This window comes from Rhineura floridana, chromosome 7 (assembly GCF_030035675.1).
Source record: "Rhineura floridana isolate rRhiFlo1 chromosome 7, rRhiFlo1.hap2, whole genome shotgun sequence".
NCBI classification, from domain to species: domain Eukaryota; kingdom Metazoa; phylum Chordata; class Lepidosauria; order Squamata; family Rhineuridae; genus Rhineura; species Rhineura floridana.
This window is the reverse complement of record NC_084486.1, coordinates 84130586-84151205: the sequence shown is the minus strand read 5'-3', so window position 1 is coordinate 84151205 and position 20620 is coordinate 84130586. Positions and strand designations below refer to the sequence as shown.

Genomic DNA, 20620 nt, shown 5'->3' with positions numbered 1-20620 from the left:
TCCTGTTTGTTTGTTTCAAGTTTCTATCCTACACTTCATCAGTTGTTGATCACTAGTTGGGTTGTACAAGTAAGCAAAAAGCCCAAATTAAAAACTTCAGGATAATTGAAACAAGTAAAACGTAACATGCTCCCAGGCATTTTAAGCATTTGTTATAATTTAATTTTTTTATTATTTTTTTCTTTAGTTGCTGCTTGTGTTTATTGTTTGTTGTCTGATTTTATTGTTGATATTTTGTATTTTAACCTTTTAGTACACCACCCAGAGAGCCACTCGCTATGGGCGGTCTATAAATGAAACAAATAAATAAATAAATAAACAACATTATACTAAAACTGCTAGTTAACAATCAGTTTGCACCTTGTACATTAAATCAGCCTACCCCCCACAAGCCTAGTGGGGGGGAAATTGAAGAAAGGGGAGAAAAAGGCTATCATCTTTCCTCTGGGTTCTTCCTCCCCCCCTTTTGATTCTTTTGTCCAAACATAAAATGAAAATATAACAAATACTCATACAGGTATGCTTTTCAGGGAGTTATGATTGGGAGTGACTCCATATTGTGTTTGCCTCTGCACAGTGTATGAATTGGCCCCTTGGAGTTTGAGGGAGTTCTATTTTAGAAAGTAAAAGGAACTGTAGTATGTTGCTGTTTTTTGTAGGCTGTATCTATACTCCTGTCATCAGTACCCCATTCCACAGACTAGTTTTGAAAACTGCTTTGTCATATACTGTTGGCGGATGTTCAAGGTTGGTCTGGACAGTACAGAATGTGACTGCTTTGTTCATTGTACAGGAAACCCTCCTTTCTGGATCTTTTAAGAGAAACGGGAATAAATCTCAGGGACCACAAACAGCATAATTTGTCCTAATTTCTGGTATTTTAGCTCTTGTTTGTAAACTTTCCCAGTGGCATCTAGAAAATATTTCCCATTAAAAACAGTCTTAAATATTTTTTGCCAGTCCGGCTATCCTAGTTTGCACAACATTGTGATTTGCTGAGTAGAGATTATTTTGACATATGTGCTCAAACCTCTCCTAAAGCCCACATGATTTCTTTCAGTCTTGTTATGGATGAAATGGAAGAGTGTCCCTTCTGCTGTGTAAGAAGGTTCAGGAGATGTTTCCTCTTTTAGAAACTATCTTAGCACTTTGATATGGGCACTTTGAGAATGAAGCCAAATGTCTGGCTTTTGTGGAAGTGCTAACTCCAACTAGTGAGTAGTGGGTGTTGGTTGGTGGGAATGTTAATGCTGATGTCCATGTTTGTAGATCCAAAAATAAAATGAGTCTCCTTTAGGAATAACAGAGTATGAGGCTTTATTTATGTGGTCCAAAACCAGGCTGATGATTTCAGAGGAAGCTGTGAAATAGCATTGAGGGGTGGGTATGTTTAAACCTTTGAGGTGAAGTACTAAGGAAGCACAAGGATTTCTAATCTTTTTAAGAGCTCACATTGGTGCTTATTATACTGTAGCTAACTTTGTCTTTCATGTTGGGCACTCTGAAAGATATTTAAACTCGCGATTGCAAAATGCAAATGTGCTTCCTGGTGTAATGTGATGTTGTGGCTAAGAGTGTGAGCCAAAAAACCTGAGGTTCAGATCTTGCCTTAGCCATGAATCGACCCCTTAAGGCAAGCCATTATCATTCAGCTTCATTCACTAGTTACTTGATGGAAGTATCACAAGATTTTTTAGATACTCTTGCTCCTACCCCATATCCTCCTCCTCCTATCCAAACAACAACCCTGAAAGGCAGGTTAGGCTGACAAATAGTGATTTTGTTGAACTTCATAGAGCGAGTTTCATGGCTGACCAGTGATTTCAAACTGGATCTTCTATCGTCCATATCCAACACTACTTCCTATACTTTGTACACTTTAAAGCACTATACTGCACTACATTACACCATTACACTACACAATAAAATACTATACAGCACTAAGTATTCCAAAATTGTTGATAGATCTCACATGAAGTACCATTTTATATTTTTATAGGTTTTTAAGTTTGGTGCAATAGCTGTCATTACTGCTCACTCTTAAAAAGTTGTAATTTGTGCTGCTCCACAACTCTGCATCTACTTGCTTGTATGTGTACTTCATAGAATCATAGAATAGTAGAGTTGGAAGGGGCCTATAAGGCCATCAAGTCCAACACCCTGCTCAATGCAGGAATCCAAATCAAAGCATTCACGACAGATGGCTGTCCAGCTGCCTCTTGAATGCCTCCAGTGTCAGAGAGCCCACTACCTCTCTAGGTAATTGGTTCCATTGTCGTATGGCTCTAACAGTTAGGAAGTTTTTCCTGATGTCCAGTTAAAATCTGGCTTCCTGCAATTTGAGCCCATTATTCCATGTCCTGCATTCTGGGACAATGGAGAGGAGATCCCAGCCCATCTCTGTGTGGCGCTTTTCAAGTACTTGAAGAGTGCTATCATATCTCCCCTCAGTCTTCTCTTCTCTGGGCTAAACATGCTCAGTTTTTCAGTCTCTCATAGGGCTTTGTTTCCAGTCCCCTGATCATCCTTGTTGCCCTCCTCTGAACCTGTTCCAGTTTGTCTGCATCCTTCTTGAAGTGTGGAGACCAGAACTGGATGCAGTACTCAAGATGAGGCCTAACCAGTGCTGAATAGAGGGAAACTAATACTTCACGCGATTTGGGAACTATACTTCTCTTAATGCAGTCTAAAACAGCATTTGCCTTTTTTGCAGCCACATCGCACTGTTGGCTCATATTCAGCTTGTGATCAACGGCAATTCCAAGATCCTTCTCACATGTTGTATTGCTGAGCCAAATATCTCCCATCTTATAACTGTGCATTTGATTTCTTTTTCCTAAGTGTAGAACTTTGCATTTATCCCTGTTGAATTTCATTCTGTTGTTTTCAGCCCAATGCTCCAGCCTATCAAGGTCCCTTTCAGTTTTGTTTCTGTCTTTCATAGTATTAGCTGTGCCCCCCCAATTTTGTATCATCTGCAAATTTGATAAGCATGCTTTGTACCTCCTCATCCAAGTCGTTAATAAAAATGTTGAAGAACACTGGCCCCAGGACCGAGCCCTGTGGTACCCCACTTGTTACTTCCGCCCAGTTTGAGAAGGAACCATTGATAAGCACTCTTTGAGTACGATTCTGGAGCCAACTGTGGATCCACCTGATAGTTGTTCCATCCAGCCCGCATTTAAGCCAGGAGTGGGGGAATCTGTGGCGCCCTAGGTGTTGTTGCACTTCAGCTCCCATCATCCCTGACCATTGACCATGCTGGCTAAGGCTGATGGGAATTGGAAATATGTTCATGGGGATTTGAACACCTCTCTGGTTCAAAGACTACTAAAAGGGATCTTTCTAGGCCTGAATGTTACCAAACTTGATCTTAACACAGTTAAGCACATGCAACTGCGCTTGCTCACATACTCTTGCCTCTCACATCTTTTGTCCTCTTCTTATTGTACCTTTTTCTGCTTATGCCATAAACCATTATGTACATTGATGCTGCTATAAAAATACACCAAATCATTTTGAGTTTATAGTATGAAATATGCAGTAACTTAAATCAGACATCCATGTGGCTTTTCATAGTGCTATGGTTCAGCTCTGCTTTTATTTTCAGGTCTATAAGAGTAGACTCCAGAAGTTACTTAAACACTCATGATATATTTGCCCTATATTACACTCTCGATAGAGGGGTCATTACCATTGGGTGATAGTTGTTTTCCATCTCTTAGCTGTCCACAGAGGTGGCCTTCAGGGAGGATTACGTGATGATGATAAAGTATAGCTGACTTGGCTTCTGTCCTGGACTGCAGGAGTATTCCAGGAAGATATTTTATTGGAATGCTTATTTTAGTTTAAATGTTCTGCTAATTGGGCAAGAATTATTTCTGAGTAGGATTATATAGTAGTAAATGTTGCTTTGATCTAAATGTGCCTAGATTGCCCTCAATTTGATCATTACATTCTCTGATTCTATAAGTGCCAAACACAAATCTTAAAAAAGAACCTTAATATAAATGGAATTTGTTGTTGTTATGTGCCTTCAAGTGGAATAAAGGTAAAGGTGTCCACGCACTTATAGTGCGAGTCGTTTCCGACTCTTAGGGTGACGTCTTGCAACGTTTACTAGGCAGACCGTATATAGGGGGTGAGATTGCCAGTTCCTTCCCCGGCCTTTCTTTACCCCCCAGCATGTGCCGGGTCACTTTACCGACCACAGATGGATGGAAGGCTGAGTGGGCCTCGACCCCTTTTACCAGAGATTTGACTTCCTCCTTCCGTTGGAATTGAACTCCAGCCATAAGCAGAGCTTCAGCTGCGTTACCGCCGCTTACCACTCTGTGCCATGGAGGGTCTTCCATCAAGTGGAATAGTGGTGATATATTTGAAACACGAACCATGAGCAGATCATAAAATTTTGTATTTTAATATGCCAAAGTGGAAATATATCTAATAGTCACTTCATCCCAATACACTGGATAGGAATTCAGATACACAAACCCAAAAATATTCATTACATGTTAAAAAAAACAGGATTATATTTGATTTTAATGTAAAATATTTTAACTTGCAGGAAAAAAAACCTGAAAGCAAAATTGCACTGTCTAATACAACTGTTGTTTTCTAAATACTGACAGTTTGGGGCCACAACTCCTTCCCCATGTCCAGGCAAGAACATCAGGGTTGAAGTGCAGTACAGGAGGACCTGCGTGATACAAATTGCAAATGGGAAATTGCTTTATCGAGGTACTGGAAAAGATAAGAGCAGTAGCTTGAAGCAATCTGGCGACTGACAGGCTAGAAAAGTGAAATGAGGACTAGTCTACATGTGCAGCAACAAGGTGGTAAAGTCCAGAGGTGACAGAGTGGACATCTGTCACTTCAGATTGAAGAGAGGGAATTACATTTTTAATGTTTTCTCCAGTTGCCACCATACCCGACTGTAACAGAAATAGTAGCACATTATTCCACTGTTTACCTCTGCCTCTCCTACCTTGTTTTGCTGGGTGTTTACTTTTAGACTGCAGACCCTTTGGGGTAGTAAACAGTCTCCTCACTCCTTGCAAACCACCATACTACATAGATGACACTATAGAAATAACAATTTAAGAAACCCCATCTTAGAAAAAATTGGCATAACAGGGAGAAATGTTTTAGTCCAGCTCTCTGTATGCTCTCATAGCTTTCTACTTGCAGAGAGCTTTTGTGGGTGTTAACACAAAGGAACATTCAGAAATTTTGTTCACCACCTGCAGGCTGAAGAGGTGCCATTCATTCTACCATCTCATCTGTACCTTCTGCTACTGCATGCATGGATCTAGTCTGAAAGGTTGATGATGGGGGTGTGTGGGCTATGGAAAACATTAATTGACTGATACCCAGGAAAGTGAATGCAACTAACAGGTATTGCCAGTTGAAACAGTGGGCACTCACTGGAGTACCATTTTGTACCATTTGACACTGGGGAAATCTAGCCTAATTAAGGTGTCCATTCTGTTTGCAAGGCTGGGCTACAGCTAGAAAGTTTGGAATGGGTTCTCAGGTAGGACATAAGCAATCTGTGTCGTTGGGCAGGTATTTAAACTCCAGGTTAATACCTTGCAAGCAACTTGAGGCTTCATTCATAGCTTATAGTAATTTTAGTTTGAAGTCATACTTTAAAATCCAATGTCACTAACCTATTCCTCTCTTACATTCTAGGACAAAGAAACCTGCATAGGAATCAACAATCAGAGTTACATCTGTGAAACAGGCCACTGCTGTGGACAGTCTCAATGCTGCAATTACTATTATGAACTCTGGTGTAAGTTTTTTATTTTCATAAATAGAAGAGAGATTATTTTCATAATCTGAGTCGCAGCTATAGAGTCTACTTTTGCTTTATCCAGAGACAAGGTGTTGGAGCAAGTGGTAGCTATCTTTTTCCAGCCTGAAACTTAGATGAAAGTGGCTTTAGAGCTGTGTGTAGCACGGAAACTACTTTAGTTACAACCTTTGCTAGGGATAGACAGGGGAGCATGTGAGTCCCTAATTCTCCAGGCCCCCAGTGTATCTTTTTTCACCACCTGTCACATTTAAGGGTGTGCGGCTCCACTCGATAGTGGTTCCATGCCTGCCTGTCAGGTAATTTCAAGAAGGTGGTCATAGTGCTGTACCACCTCAGGGGAATTATCCTGTCTGGTGCTTCAAGTTTCTGTTCTGTCTAGTATGTTATTTAATATCTACATAAAATCACTAGGAGAGGTCGTGCAAGGTTTTGTTGAAGTCATCAGAATGCCCACTTGCATCTCTTCTTGGATCCTGGTGAGGCAGCAGAGTCCTTGAACAGGTGTCTTGTAGTGGATGAGGGCCAATAAAATGAAGTTCAAGTCAGAAATGTTCATGGTTGATGGGCCTGTCAAGTTGGGAGTAGGTGTACAAGGTGTCCAGTAGCTGTTCTGGATGAAGTTGTAACACCCCCCACCCCCCCAAAAAATCAGCAGGTTCATGACTTGGGTGTATTTCTTGAGCCAGCATTATTGCTTTATACTCAGGTGAAGACTGTGGCAAGGATTCTCACTTTCCAGCTATGTGAGGTATGCCAGCTATTTCCTCTTCTACAAGATTAACAGCTAACCTCTCATTATTCATTCCTTGGTGACCCCCTGGATTAAATTATCTAATGTGCTATATGTGGATTTGCCTTTGTTCAGAAGCTGACTGGAGCTAATGGGAGTTGTAGCTCCTTCTGGAGGGCACCAGGTTGGGAAAGGCTACCATGCAGCATACAGTTTAATCAGTTGAAAGGAAGTGTGCTATGTCATCCTGAAAATGTATTGAAAGCATTTGGTACTTAACTCTGCGCACAATACATTAAAGTAGATTTTAGAAAGTTACAACTCTTGTTGGTACTCTCACTTAGCACAGAAGGGTTTGTGCCTTTTGATAGGTCTTGCTGTTCATTTTAACTTTATCACAGTAGCTTGTGGGAAGGGGACATGGGTTGGAACAAAGAGAATCTGTCTTGGCTTCACATGCTTCATGAAACATGATCCCATGTTTTAGCTGATGGAAGTGGTTCCTGTCAACAAGATCTCTCTTTTTCCCCCTTTTGGAGAGTGAAGCTGATGAGAAACTAAATCAGTGGTGATGTGTTATGGGGTGGTGTGAAGAATAAATTACATAATATGTCAAGGAAGTGAACTGTGTTTAAGGCCATATAAGACTAAATCCAAAATGGGCAACGAAATACTTTGTTGCCAAAATCTATTGCTAAAAATTGCAGAACTGTTTTTGGTTTTGGTGTTAAGAACTAAAGATTAATGAAATAATACCCTCCATTTTCTTTTCTCATATGAGACCCTCTATTTTGCTACCTATGAGAAAAGAAAGTAGAGTATTCAATATGAGCATTTTGTAAACCAAACAAGATTTATCTTATCTGATTTCTCAAATTTCTCCTGCTGGGAGGAAGGGCGGGATATACATCAAATAATAAATAAATAAATAAATAAAATTTGGAAGTTGAATGACTACATTTGCCTAACCCTTTTATTGAGCATTCTTATTCTCAAAAGGTGAGTTCATCTGAACATTTCTACAGGAATAGATAATCACGATATAATAATTGTTTAGTGCTGTTATTCAGACATCTAGATAGTGCCTTACAGAGTAATGAAAGTGAAAAAGATAGAAGCCTATTTTTTAAATTTATTAAATTTGTATCCTGCTTTTCCAAATGGTGCCTTTTCTCCAGACAGCAATACTGCAAATGTAATAAAATGATTATAAAATACAAAATAAAAAACAAGGCAGGCCTTCATCAATAATACAACCAGTTAAAGCTAGTTACAACATTAACATATTTACAAGTCAGTTTATGGGCCAAAGGATTACAGACTAAATTTTGACTGTGGGAAAAGGAAGGAAGAAAAGTGAAAGGCAAGGCATGAACATGAATAAATACAGTTATTCATAGTTGGGTTTTATTCTGGTTAGGGGTTAAGCCAAAGACTTCATGGAAGAAGCAGGTTTTGAGGGGGAATTTGTAGGAAGAGAGGTTGCACCTTGTAGAAAACCAGGCTCAAGGGACAGCAAGGGACAATGGATAAAATTGCTTGAGAGGGCAAGAGACTTTCCAATAGTTGAGGGTGGTAGAACTGGATGAATGAAGGTCACAGGCAGAGAGTGGGAAATAATGGCTGAAGAGAGGGTGGCAAGGGATTTGTGCTGGATTCATAATAAGGTGGGAGCCAGTGTCAAGGTTTAAAGAGTGTGACAGAAGAGGTGTATTGTTAAGGGCAAAGATGATAGGATTCAGGCAAATGTTTGAGGCCAGTTAAAACTGATCCAAAGAAACAAGACAAGAGAGCCTCTGAGGCTCCAAATTCTGACTCTGTATTTGAAATGACAACCCCCAAAAGAAGCTAAATACTATATATTTTTATTTATTTATTAAATTTATATCCCACCCTTCCTCCCAGAAGGAGTTTTGTTAAAGTGGTTTGCCTTCTCATGATAAAGAGGTATTGCAGCCTGAAATTGTTCCAATGGGCAACATGTCTGAAGATGATAAGATGGGTTTATTTGCCTGTGGCTCTGCCACTGCACAATTATCTACAGAGAACGTTTAAAACCAAATTCTGTATGTGATTTTCTTGCTCTGTGTCTTTTTCTGATCTTGATGCTTTGGCATAGGATAGATTTTCCATTTAATACTGCTGTTTAATAGTTTAGTCTGAAATGAAAAATGCTGAAAGAAATAAATCTATTCTGCCCAAGTGCCTCTTTCTTGCAAAGGAAGGATTGAGAGTACAGTTAGAGTGAGTCTCTAGTTCTTTATTGAAGTTTAAGTCACTAGATGTCATATGATGGCCCCACCCGGCTGTGAAAGTGACCTGCAAAGGGTTGGCCACTTCTGGAACTGGTCCTCCGGCCAGATCTAGTTCCCCAGCCCTGTTATCAGGAATCTCTTCTATCCTTTCCCTTCCTTTTAAAAGAGATGAAGAGGTGGAAAAGTTACTCCAGCAGCTCCACTTGAAGAGGGGCCATAGCTCAGTGGTAAAGCGCATGCTTTGGATTCAGGAGTTCCCACGTCCGATCCCAGGCATGCCCAGGTAGGGCTGGGAAAGACCTCTGTTTGAAACCCTGGAGAGCCGCTGCCAGCATTGTACACATTACTGAGCTAGCTGAGCCAATGGCCTGGCTTAGCATCAAGCAGTTTTCTATGTTCCAAGAGGGAGATAATAAGCCAGATATTCATCCATCATTGTCTTCCTTTCTATGTTTGATTGTGACAGCATATGCTCCAAATTGCTCACTCCACCTCCACAACTGGAGGCAATTTAAGGATTCAACTTGAGAAGAAAAAGTTATGCCTGGTCTGTGTTGTGTTTATTTAAAAGAAAATAAAAATCTGTGTTTCTCCTGACTTGCTTGTAGGTAACTTCCTTTTTTTGAAGTTAGAAGGGAAGGGAAAAGCAGTTCCCAATTCACCCTAGCAAGTAGGCTATTGGACTTTGTCAAGTCTTGCTTGGCAGTCCCATCTAAACTGAGCAGAGAAGAAACTAGCCAGCTTAACTGCTCCTTTGTTCTATATATTTTTCTCTTGCTCTGACCTTCACACTTTCTCTTGATATCTGTTCAGCTAATTCATGTAATAAGTCTGTCCGTGGAGATTAAAGATTGCATTCAAGCTTTATGAAAGACTGGCCAGATTTCTTGGTTTGATGCTTTCTTGGAAAAGGCTGTGTGCCCAGGCCGGCAAAGGGAGTCTAGAAAGAACTCTGCTCAAATGTGTCTTAAAACTTCCCCATAGTTGATGCTTGGTTTTTGGAGTGTCCAACATTTCTGAAAGACCCCTGAAGGTGGCTATTTAAAAATGTAATGTAAATGTACTGCCTTCAAGTCGATTCCAACTTATGGCGACCCTATGGATAGGGTTTTCATGGTAAGCGGTATTCAGAGGGGTTTACCATTGCCTTCCTCTGAGGCTGAGAGGCAGTGACTGGCCCAAGGTCACCCAGTGAGCTTCATGGCTGTGTGGGGATTCAAACCCTGGTCTCTTAGGTCGTAGTCCAACACCTTAACCAATACACCACACTGGCTCTCCAATTAAAAAATAGTTCTTGCTAATTAATAAGTTACTGGCCTCATCTGCACATAATGTTAAACCAGCTCATGTTTCCCCCTCCTCCCCTGCCCTTCCTATTGAGCATGGCTGCAAGGAACAGTTCAGAAGAATTTTGTTTTTGTTTTAGACAAACTGAAGTTTATTGGGATATCACAACCTGGATCAGCTGCGATTAACTATGGTTTGTTGAAACAAGCCAGTTTAGAACTATAGTTTAGGAAGCTGGCTTGTTTCAATAAACCATAGCTGAGATTAACCACCTTTTGGGGGGGGATATTTTTATTTAATTCATGAAATATAACAGAATAAAAAAAAGAAATACAGTTAATATCCTACATTTGGACAATAATTCATAAATTACAAAAGAAATATTCATAAATTAAAGCATAGATGGTGAGTCAGAAGGATTCTGCAGGATTAGAGTATCAGTGAGCGTTCACAAGTATACCTTTATTGTCATACCTGGATATTTGGAGGTCTTTTGGAAGAACAAATTTACCATCCAATGCTAAAAAAAAATGAAATGGACTGCCTTCAAGTCGATTCCAACTTACGGCGATCCTATGAATAGGATTTTCATGGTAAGCAGTATTCAGAGGTAGTTTACCATTGCCTTCCCCTGAGGCTGAGAGGCAGTGACCGGCTCAAGGTCACCCAGTGAGCTTCATGGCTCTGTGTGGATTGAAACCCTGCTCTCCCAGGTCGTAGTCCAACACCCTAACCACTACACCACATTGGCATCCAATGCTAAACTGCAGTTAATGTAAACCTGAAGCCGAAGTGTCTGATCCCATCCTTCAGAAGCCATGCTGAAGGAATGTAGCATGATCTCAAGGTTCATTGAATTTCATAAATGTGATGCTAAACCATGGTTTTTGCATTATGTACGAACGTAGTCAGTGTGCAGGGTTAGACTGCTTACTTCAATAAAAGCACACCTATTGGATTAAAAAAGAAGTAGAATATCCCCTTCTTGTGCCTCCCAAACCAAAGAAAATATGCCTTTTGTTAAGGCCCATTAGTAAAGCAATTGGGAATTACTGATTTAAGACACCACCTCCCCAGTTCTCTGTCATATGTGCTTCATTCAGAGGTATTTATCTCCAGAAGCTTTACTGTCACAGAATTCTGTGGAAATTCATGGTTTGATGCTTCATATTAGCCCTTATAGCATGTAGATAAAGTTGCAAATGGGGTTTCAAGGAGCCATAAATAAACCTCTACAGAACCAAAGATTTTCATGGCTATGAGGTTTAGGGGTTTATTGCTGAGAATTCTATGTTCAAGTTATTGGAGAAAAAAGCAACAGTATGGAAGTGTTGGCTTTTCCCTGTTCTATGAACATCAGTATTGACCCTCACCAGGTTGGCAAAGACTGGTATTAACTTTCACAGGAAAGCTGTTTAATAAAGCATCCATCTCATGCAGTCTCAGATGTGAGCTTCTGTTCCTGGTTACACTTGTGAAACTGAGGTGCATCAAAGCATTGCTCTGCTGTATGAGAGGAAGCTATATGCAGTCCCTCCTCCTCCAAGAATACTAATATATGGCATTTATATAGTACTTCAGAGTGTTCAAAGATCTTCATGATATGTTATCTTAGCAATCTTTATAACAAAATTGTAAAGTAGGCCAGTATTATTCCTCTCTTATTTTAAAGGGGGATATAAGAGAGAGGTTTGCCTAAAGCAGCAATGGGGAACGTCTAGTCTGCAGGCCTAATTAGGCCCTTACCAGGCATTCCCATTTGGCCTGTGAGGCTTCTGAAGGCCGACAATCAGCTGATAGTCAGATCTTCAGAAGTCCCTTTCCAAGCGCTCCACAAGATAGAGGCTTCTGCAAGATCCCTGTGGGCAAAAAAGGTTACCTGATGTCATTGTGATGTCCACTGACTGACAAGTGACTAGTGCTGCCCACCTGTCAAACTTGGCCTGTGCAGGGTGGAGGAGATAATGATCTGGCCTGCCATCCAGATCCAATTCCCCACTCCTAGCCTAAGGCCTCAAGTGACTGAGTACATTTCTACCTCAGTAGGCCCCTGTAGCTTAACTATTCATGGCTGAGGGGTCATTTGAACAAGACACTTTCCCAGTTCGGTTCAGAGTACAATCTCTTAGCAGCTAAGCTTCACTTGCTCTACACTAGTTCCTAAGATTGTGCCACTTCTTCTTTTGGGTCAGATAGTCTGAAGCCAAGGCTATCACCTAGCATGCTTCTCAGGCAGGCGGAGAAACAATTTGTTATGCATTTTGGCTTGGCTGTGATGAGGTTTCCAGCCAATAAAGCAGTGGCATCTGCCCAAGTTTACTGTGAACTCTGGGGCAGATGATTCTGTTCCTGCTCTTGAACACTAAAGGGGAAAACATGTTTTCCCATTTTGCAAAGGATAAAAGGCACTTTCCTCAGTAGTTTGGATTCTTGCCACTGGAGAAACATAGAAATATATCCTTCTGGCTGCTGTATCTCCAAGAATCTATAAAATTTTTACACATGTCCAGATCTGAGTATCATAAGGCCCCCAGGCATTCCCCTCATCGCTTCAAGAAAGAAACATCATAGTTCAATATTATTTTACAGAAAAGTTTGAATATGGTCATTGGCAGCATCTGGAGAAATATCAAAACCCACACGGGTAGAAATATCAAAACCCACACGGGTTAGGGTTGGGGCTTTAGCCCCTATCAGCTTCACAAAACCTACATCCATGTTCCTTTTTCTCTTTTCATTTAGTCTCTTTTTTTATCTAATTGAAGTCTTTTGTCTTAGAAACAGAGCAAGACATTTGCTAAATTTCCGTTATCTGGGCATATCAATTGGGTTAGGCTGCAGAATTTGATTTTTCTTTTTGATATATTCATTGCTAAACTGACTCCCCCCCCCTTGTATTGGTGCTGTTCCCCCACATCTACATTTGTCAAGGAGGCAAAACTCCAAGGCAGTGCTTCTTGGTACTTGTGGTCTGAAAGAATGGAAACCATCATCTTCCAATACAAAGTATATAGATTCACCATAACAGTTATCAAGGCCTAATGCCACTCTGTGTCCATAGAAAAGTATGGTCAATGGAAACTTTCAGTTTCTACCAGAAGTTCAGACTGCATGCAAGACGTCTTTTTGTTTTTAATCTATGGCCTTTACTCTGTTGTCTCAAAACAGAAATGAGCAAGAAAGTAGTGCAAGAAAGTGGTTTCAGCTGTTACAAGGTTTCATGCAACTCTTGTTCCTTTAGACCTGCCATTTCCTCTAGCCCTGAGTTGATGTTTGACTATCAGGTATCAGTAGACAGATTTGCTCAACCCTCATGTGGCTAGCAGGTGTCAACATTAAAAAAAATAACTCTGTCTGAAGGCATCCTAAGGCTTGAACTTGATGTACCTTTCTTCTAGAGCTGTTCTGTGATATTTTTTTCCTGCTGCATTTCCCCTTTATCTTCATTTGTCTGCTTATACGTTTACCTAGCTTCAACTCCAGTGTGGATTTGTATATGTGCTCCCTTCAGGCAGGCATGGTGGGGAGGGCAGCAGTATCCTTTTAAAGACATCCATAATGTTTAACCATTAAAATATTTATTCTGTGACTTAAACAAAAAAAAATCATTTTTATGATTTTAAAATATCTTGAAAGGAGTGGCTTTTTGATTACCACTAAAGCTGGTCAGTCAGCACTGGAGGTGGTTGAAGCTAGGCTTGAATTGCTTTTGAAATGCATGCATCTAACCTAAAAGGAGCAGCTCAAACCACAGCCTCCTCAAGGCATGCACATCTGATGGGGGCCATATAGTATCTGCAAGGACGTAAACATTTTTCTGTTGTAGAATAGGTTGATTTTGAAATAGTTTTACCCTCCTTGTTCCATTCCATAAGAATATTATTAAAGCTCCACTTTTGTCTGCCTATCACTGTTTTCATACTAATTCTTAATATGCTTCTTAGAGTTCTCAAAAATTAATCCTAGCAGGCAGCTGACGCAGAATCAGACTACTTCCTAGGAATGGCAAGAGTCTCATCAGGTCTTGGCAGACCAGAAGAGCTGCTGAGAAGGAAACAAGCAGGCAGAAAGCAGGAGAGAACAAAGGAGTAGAAATCAAGAACTATGGGTGATATCAAATATTAGTCATACTCTGCGTAGACCCATTGAAATCAATGGACTAAAGCAACTTAAGTGCATTGATTTCAGTGATCTGTTGTGACTTAGTTGGATATTGGCTCGTGAGTTCATGCAAAAGCAACAATCTTCTAGCACCTTAAACATGAGAAAGTTTCTTATGCATAAGCTTTTGTGGACCAGAACCCACTTTGTCAGATACCAGAAATGCCATCCTGAGTTAGCTGATACACACACACATACTTACTTAACATGACTTTGTGAATGGTGATAAAACGTCCTAGCTTTGCTAAGCTAGTTGTCACTGTAATGAAATAAAAATCCATAATCTTGATTGAAGCTGCAGATGATAGTTCCTAATAAGTGTTTGTGTTGGATTCTCCCTTTGTAGTTCCTTGTTTGAAAATAACCACTTAAAATTAGCAACAAGAGTGTCTTGGAAGTTGGAAGAGTTCTCCAGTACAGAGTTAATCTGCTGCTCATACAAGAGATAGATGGTGATCTGGAGGTTTTTATAATTAGCTACGATCAGAAACAGCCAATGAAAAGAGAGTGAGGTGTAGTTAAGAGAATGGGTCATTTATCAAGTTTTCCAAACAAAGGCCATGGTGCAGTGACAAGGAAAATTCAAACCAACTGCAGTGTTGCTGATTAAAGGCTAGCATGCATTAAATGATATGCAAGGAGTTATGTGGCAATCTTGTAAAGCAGTGTTAGCCAACAAGATACCCTCCACATGCTGTTGGACTCCAATTCTCAGCATCGCCATTTGTCAGGGACTGTGGGAGTTGTCACCCAGCAGCATCTGGAGGGCACCACATTGGCTACCTCAAATTGTCTTCAGTGATTTTGGTACTTTCTGGTTTAAAGGTTCCTTGGCAACACTGACCTCCTTGGGGTTTTCTCCTCCTGATAAGGTAAACATTTCTTGATTACCTCACTGCCAGCTCACTGAATGTATTCTCTAGAGAATTTATTACAAGCACTGCAATGTCTCTGCTCAGTCATTATCAGGGAATTGGAGGTATTTATTTGTTCCTCTCTAGGTTTAGTATTTCAATAAATAGAAAATCTTGTTGGCTTTTGAAAATATTAATTTTATTTATTTATTTACTTATTAGATTTGTTAGACTCCCATCTGGCAGAGGTTAATCTGCCACTCTGGGCGATGTACAACAAAATACAATACAATCCATGTAAAAACAATTCAAAAAGCAAACAGTATAAAATTTAAAAACTGAATAAACCCCCATGGAACTACCCTCTGCCACCCTAACCCCCTTCCCAAGCCTGGTTAAAGAGCCAGGTTTTCAAGGCCCGACGAAGAAGGGGCCTGACGGAGGTCAGTTGGCAAAGAATTCCAAAGTGAGGGAGCCACTGCTGAAAAAGCTCTGGACCGTGTCCTCCCCAATCTCGCTGCTTTTGTTGGGGGAATAAGAAGCGAACCATTCAAGGACGATCTTGTAAGCTGGCGCCCCTGGTGCGAGTGGAGGTGACTCTTTAGGTAAAGTGGGCCAGCCTCATGGAGCGCCTTGAAAGTTAAAGCTAGGATCTTAAATCTGGCCCTAGCAACCACCGGTAGCCAGTGCAGTTCCTTCAGTACTGGGGTAATATGATCACGGCAGCGGCAGCCCTTAATCAGGCGAGCCGCCGCATTCTGCACTAGCTGGAGCTTACGGACCGTTCTCCAGGGAAGACCCACATATAACACATTACAGAACCAGAGCATGTACCACATTAGGGAGCAGGTGAATGAGGTGAAGTTGGTAAAGCGCCGCCCGACTAACAGCTGCTACCTTTGCCTCCATGGATAGCTGGGAGTCAAGAATGACCCCCAAACTCCGGATGTGTGGTCTCTTAGGGACAGTTGTATCCCATTAAGCACCAAATCCGTAATCCCCAGCTTCTCTTTATCACCCACCAACAGAACCTCAGTTTTATCGGGATTCAGTCTTAAGTTTACTCCTGCTCATCCAATCCCTCACAGCCTCCAGACAATTAGATAGCCTTTCTATCGCCACCGGTGGGGGGGGACTTAAATGAGAGAAAAATCTGGGTATCATCTGCGTATTGATGGAATTGCAGTCCACATTTATTTATTTATTTATTTGTTGAATTTCTATACCGCCCGACTAGCATAGCTCTCTGGGTGGTGTACAACAGAGGAATATAAATATACACAATAAAAACCAATAATTCAGTGCAAGGTACATGTATGTAGGCATCCACAAATCTAAAATCATTTAAACATATTTAAAAGACTAAAATAGACTAAAATGCCTGAGAAAAGAGGAAGGTTTTAACTTGGCACCGAAAAGATAGCAACGTCGGCGCCAAGCGCACCTCATCGGGAAGACTATTCCACAGTTCGGGGGCCACCACTGAGAAGGCCCTAGTTCTTGTTGTTATCCTCCGAGCTTCCCTATGAGTCGGAACTCGGAGGAGGGCCTTCGATGTGGAACGTAGTGTACGGGCAGGCTCATATCGAGAGAGGCGTTCCAGCAGGTATTGTGGTCCTGCGCCATATAAGGCTTTATAGGTTAAAACCAGCACTTTAAATCTTGCCCGGAAGCATATTGGTAGCCAGTGCAAGCAGGCCAGAACAGGTGTTATATGTTCAGACCGCCTGGTCCTCGTTATCAGTCTGGCTGCCGCATTCTGCACAAGCTGCAGCTTCCGAACCGTCTTTAAAGGCAGCCCTACGTAGAGCGCATTGCACTAATCCAATCGAGAGGTTACCAGAGCATGGACAACTGAGGTGAGGTCCTCCCTGTCCAGATAGGGACGTAGCTGGGCCACCAACTGAAGTTGGTAGAATACATTCCGTGCCACCGAGGCTAATTGAGCCTCGAGTGACAGGGAAGGATCTAAAAATACTCCCAAACTACGAACCCGCTCCTTCAGGGGGAGTGTAAACCCGTCCAGAACAGGGTGGACATCCACCATCTGATCAGAGAAACCTCCCACCAACAGCATCTTAGTCTTGTCTGGATTGAGCCTCAGTTTGTTAGCTCTCATCCAGTGCATTATCGCAGCCAGGCAACGGTTCAGCACATTGACAGCCTCACCTGAAGAAGATGAAAAGGAGAAGTAGAGCTGCGTGTCATCAGCGTACTGACGGCTACGCACTCCAAAACTCCTGATGACTGCACCCAGCGGCTTCATGTAGATGTTAAAAAGCATGGGAGACAAAACCGACCCCTGCGGGACTCCACACTGGAGAGCCCACGGTGTCGAGTAATGTTCCCCCAGCACTACCTTCTGGAGACGACCCGCCAAGTAGGAGCGGAACCACTGCCAAGCTGTACCTCCAACTCCCAACTCCGCGAGCCTCTCCAGGAGGATACCATGGTTAATGGTATCAAAAGCCGCTGAGAGATCAAGGAGAATCAACAGAGTAACACTCCCTCCGTCCCTCTCCTGACATAGGTCATCATACAGGGCGACCAAAGCTGTCTCGGTGCCGAAACCAGGCCTAAAACCCGATTGAAATGGATCTAAAACCCATCTCCTGATGATATCTCCCAGTGGCCTTACATAGACATTAAATAACATCGGGGAGAGGATAGAGCCCTGTGGTACCCCACATGTAAGAGGCCAAGGCTCCGAGACCTCCTCTCTCAGTACCACTCTCTGGTATCTCCCAGAGAGGAAGGAGCGGAACCACCGTAAAACGGTGCCTCCAATCCCCAGAGTCTCAGGGCGATCTAACAAGATATCGTGGTCGACAGTGTCGAAAGCCGCCGAAAGGTCCAGGAGAACAAGGAGGGTATGCTCCCCTCTATCTAGTGCCTCTATCTAATCTGGTGTCTTTTAGTTAAAAACATGAATAAGTTAGAATACTATATTAATCCTTCTTGGAGACCTTCATATGCAATCTATCAGTTAACTAAGGAGAGTCTAGAAATGTTAAAACCTGAGGGGGGGAAATTGAAATACTGAAAATTTGTGGGGGAAGTATTGGGGACGTCTTTCTCTTTTAGAATTACTGGTACCATTTTAAAGCACTGTGTTTAGACATACTGTTATACAGCCAGTTCAGAATGTTGCAGGTTTCTTAAATGCAAGATTCAAAGGTAGCAGTGATTATAGCATAGCAAACCAGCAATGTTCTTAGGGTGAAGTTTGGAAAAGTTTTTGTGCATTTAAATTAGAGTGTATTTTAACAGTGTTATATAATTCGTTTTTATATTTTGTGAACTGCTTAGTAGCCTATTTTAGCACTAAGTGGTACCACAGGGTACCATCTTGTCCCCCGTGCTGTTTAACATCTATATGAAGCCCTTGGGAGCGGTCATCAGGAGATTTGGGGTGATGTGTCAGCAGTATGCTGACAATACCCAGCTCTATTTATCTGTAACATCTGAATCAGGAGAGGCCATGCAAACCCTGGACTGCTGCCTGGACTCAAGTGATGGCCTGGATGAGAACCAATAAACTGAGTCTGAATCCTAGCAATCCCAACTTCAGATAATTGATCAGTTGCCTGCTTTGATGAGGTTGTACTCCCTCTGAAAGAGTAAGTCCGTAGTCTGGGGGTGCTCCTGGATCCATCTTCATCACTAGAGGCCCAGGTGACCTCAGCGGCTAGGAGTGCCTTTTACCAGCTGCGGCCAGTAACACAGCTGCGGCTGTTTCTGGACCAGGATAGCCTGACCACTGTTGTCTATGCACTGGTAACCTCCAGACTGGATTACTGTAATGCGCTCTATGTGGGGCTACCCTTGAGGTTGGTTCGGAAGCTGCAGCTGGTGCAAAATGCAGCAGTGAGACTGTTCACTGGGGCAAGGTATTGCCAGCATGTCACCCCACTGCTGAAAGAACTGCACTGGCTGCCCATTTGCTACTGGGCCAAGTTCAAGGTTCTAGTTTTGGTGTACAAAGCCCTATACAGCTTGGGACCAGGATAAATGAAGGACCTTCTTATCCCTTATATACCCAGTTGATCACTGCACTCTGCAGGTGAGGTCCTCCTGCAGATACCATCTTATCAGGAGGTCCGTTCTGCACAACACAGGAAACGGACCTTTAGTGTGGCGGCACCTGTGGAATTCCCTCCCTTTAAATATTAGACAGGCTCCATCTCTGTTATCTTTCAGCGCCTATGGAAGACCTTCCTCTTTCAACAAGCCTTTTAAGTTGAGACCTTATCCCAGTCTGCGTCTGTGTTGGAATTCCTTTTTAATATGTTTTTAAACCTTTCTTAATATGTTTTTAACCTTTTCTTCCTTTTTTTTTAAAGATGTCTTCAAACCTTTAAAAAATGTTTTTAAAGACGTTTTAATGTATTTTAAAGTCTGTTTTTATGATGTTTTAAAGTGTTTTTAGTGCTTTTGTTTGCTGCCCTGGGCTCCTGCTGGGAGGAAGGGTGGGATATAAATCAAATAAAGAATAAGTTAGGGCTGTGCTCCATATTCAGCTGAGGCCCAAGCCATATAAGTGCCTCTTCGGAGGCATTTGAACCTTGACCAAGTCAGGCTGAGAGTGCCCCAGATCTCTATGGGTCAGGTACAGCAGCCGAAAGTGATCTAGGACTACTGGGGGCGAGGCGTAAGGGCAGAAAGAAGAGACAGGCATGGGCAGGCAGGAAGGGAGAAAGTGGGAAAAAGAGGTGCCTCTTTGTGGGAGAAGGTATGTGCCTTTCCCACCTAAGCTCTCCCCTGCCAGGCCTCCCCAAGCTCCATGCGAGGAGCTTCCCTACATACAGAGGAACTGCTCTCAAAGGTGCAGCACCCCGCAGCATGGAATCCTCTTGCTCATCAGCTGATCAGAGGGAAGATTCATCCTGGGCGGTGCCAGTTGCTGCTTGTTCGTGTGTGGCTTCCCTGCATCCAGAGAAGCTGCTCGCTTAGTTGCTGTGACCAGCAACTATGCTGCTTACCAGCTGGTAAGCAGAACTATTCCATCCTGCATGCCCTGGTTGCACAGGTGGGTTGTCCCATCTTTGGGATAAGGTGGATTGGCCCTTCCCAGGGCCCACAGATTGGGGCCACGGAATGGGTAGGGAGGGCTGCACACAGCCCTAATAAAAGTAGTTTCAAATGTTACAGAATACACAACATATTCAGGTATTTGAAGCAGGGCTGCAGTCTGGAGATCTCCCAGTTGCTTGTGCATCATGATAGCAAAGCCTTTATACAACATAGACTTTAATACCTTTGCTTCTTATTTGCACCAGATCTCTCCATCTTCTGTATCATGAAGGAAGGTGACATTTGAAAATACACACTCATGGAACAAGTTAACATGAAAAGAGTTGAGAAGCTTGTTTCGTTCATGCAAAAGTTCAGTTACAGTTTATCAGGTCCATGAAACACAAAGCAAACATCCAGAATGAGAAACCGTAGTCCTTTCAGACAACATTTCTGATTAGGGAAATGAACTTGAGTTATGCTGTTATGTCTATTGAAA

At 42.1% G+C, this 20620-nt stretch overlaps 1 protein-coding gene across 5 annotated transcripts in view; it reads left to right on the top strand.

The window, feature by feature from the left end:
• The window catches only part of WBP1L (WW domain binding protein 1 like), an 83430-nt gene that overhangs the window by 51118 nt on the left and 11692 nt on the right, over positions 1 to 20620 (top strand). For 4 of the 5 annotated variants that reach the window (XM_061636145.1, XM_061636144.1, XM_061636146.1 and 1 more), the window contains one exon: positions 5695 to 5797. In XM_061636145.1, coding sequence (XP_061492129.1) covers positions 5695 to 5797 — 103 coding nt within the window. Of the gene's footprint in view, positions 1 to 4704; positions 4741 to 5694; positions 5798 to 20620 lie in introns of those variants that run through there. The other variant, XM_061636148.1, reaches the window with a different exon arrangement.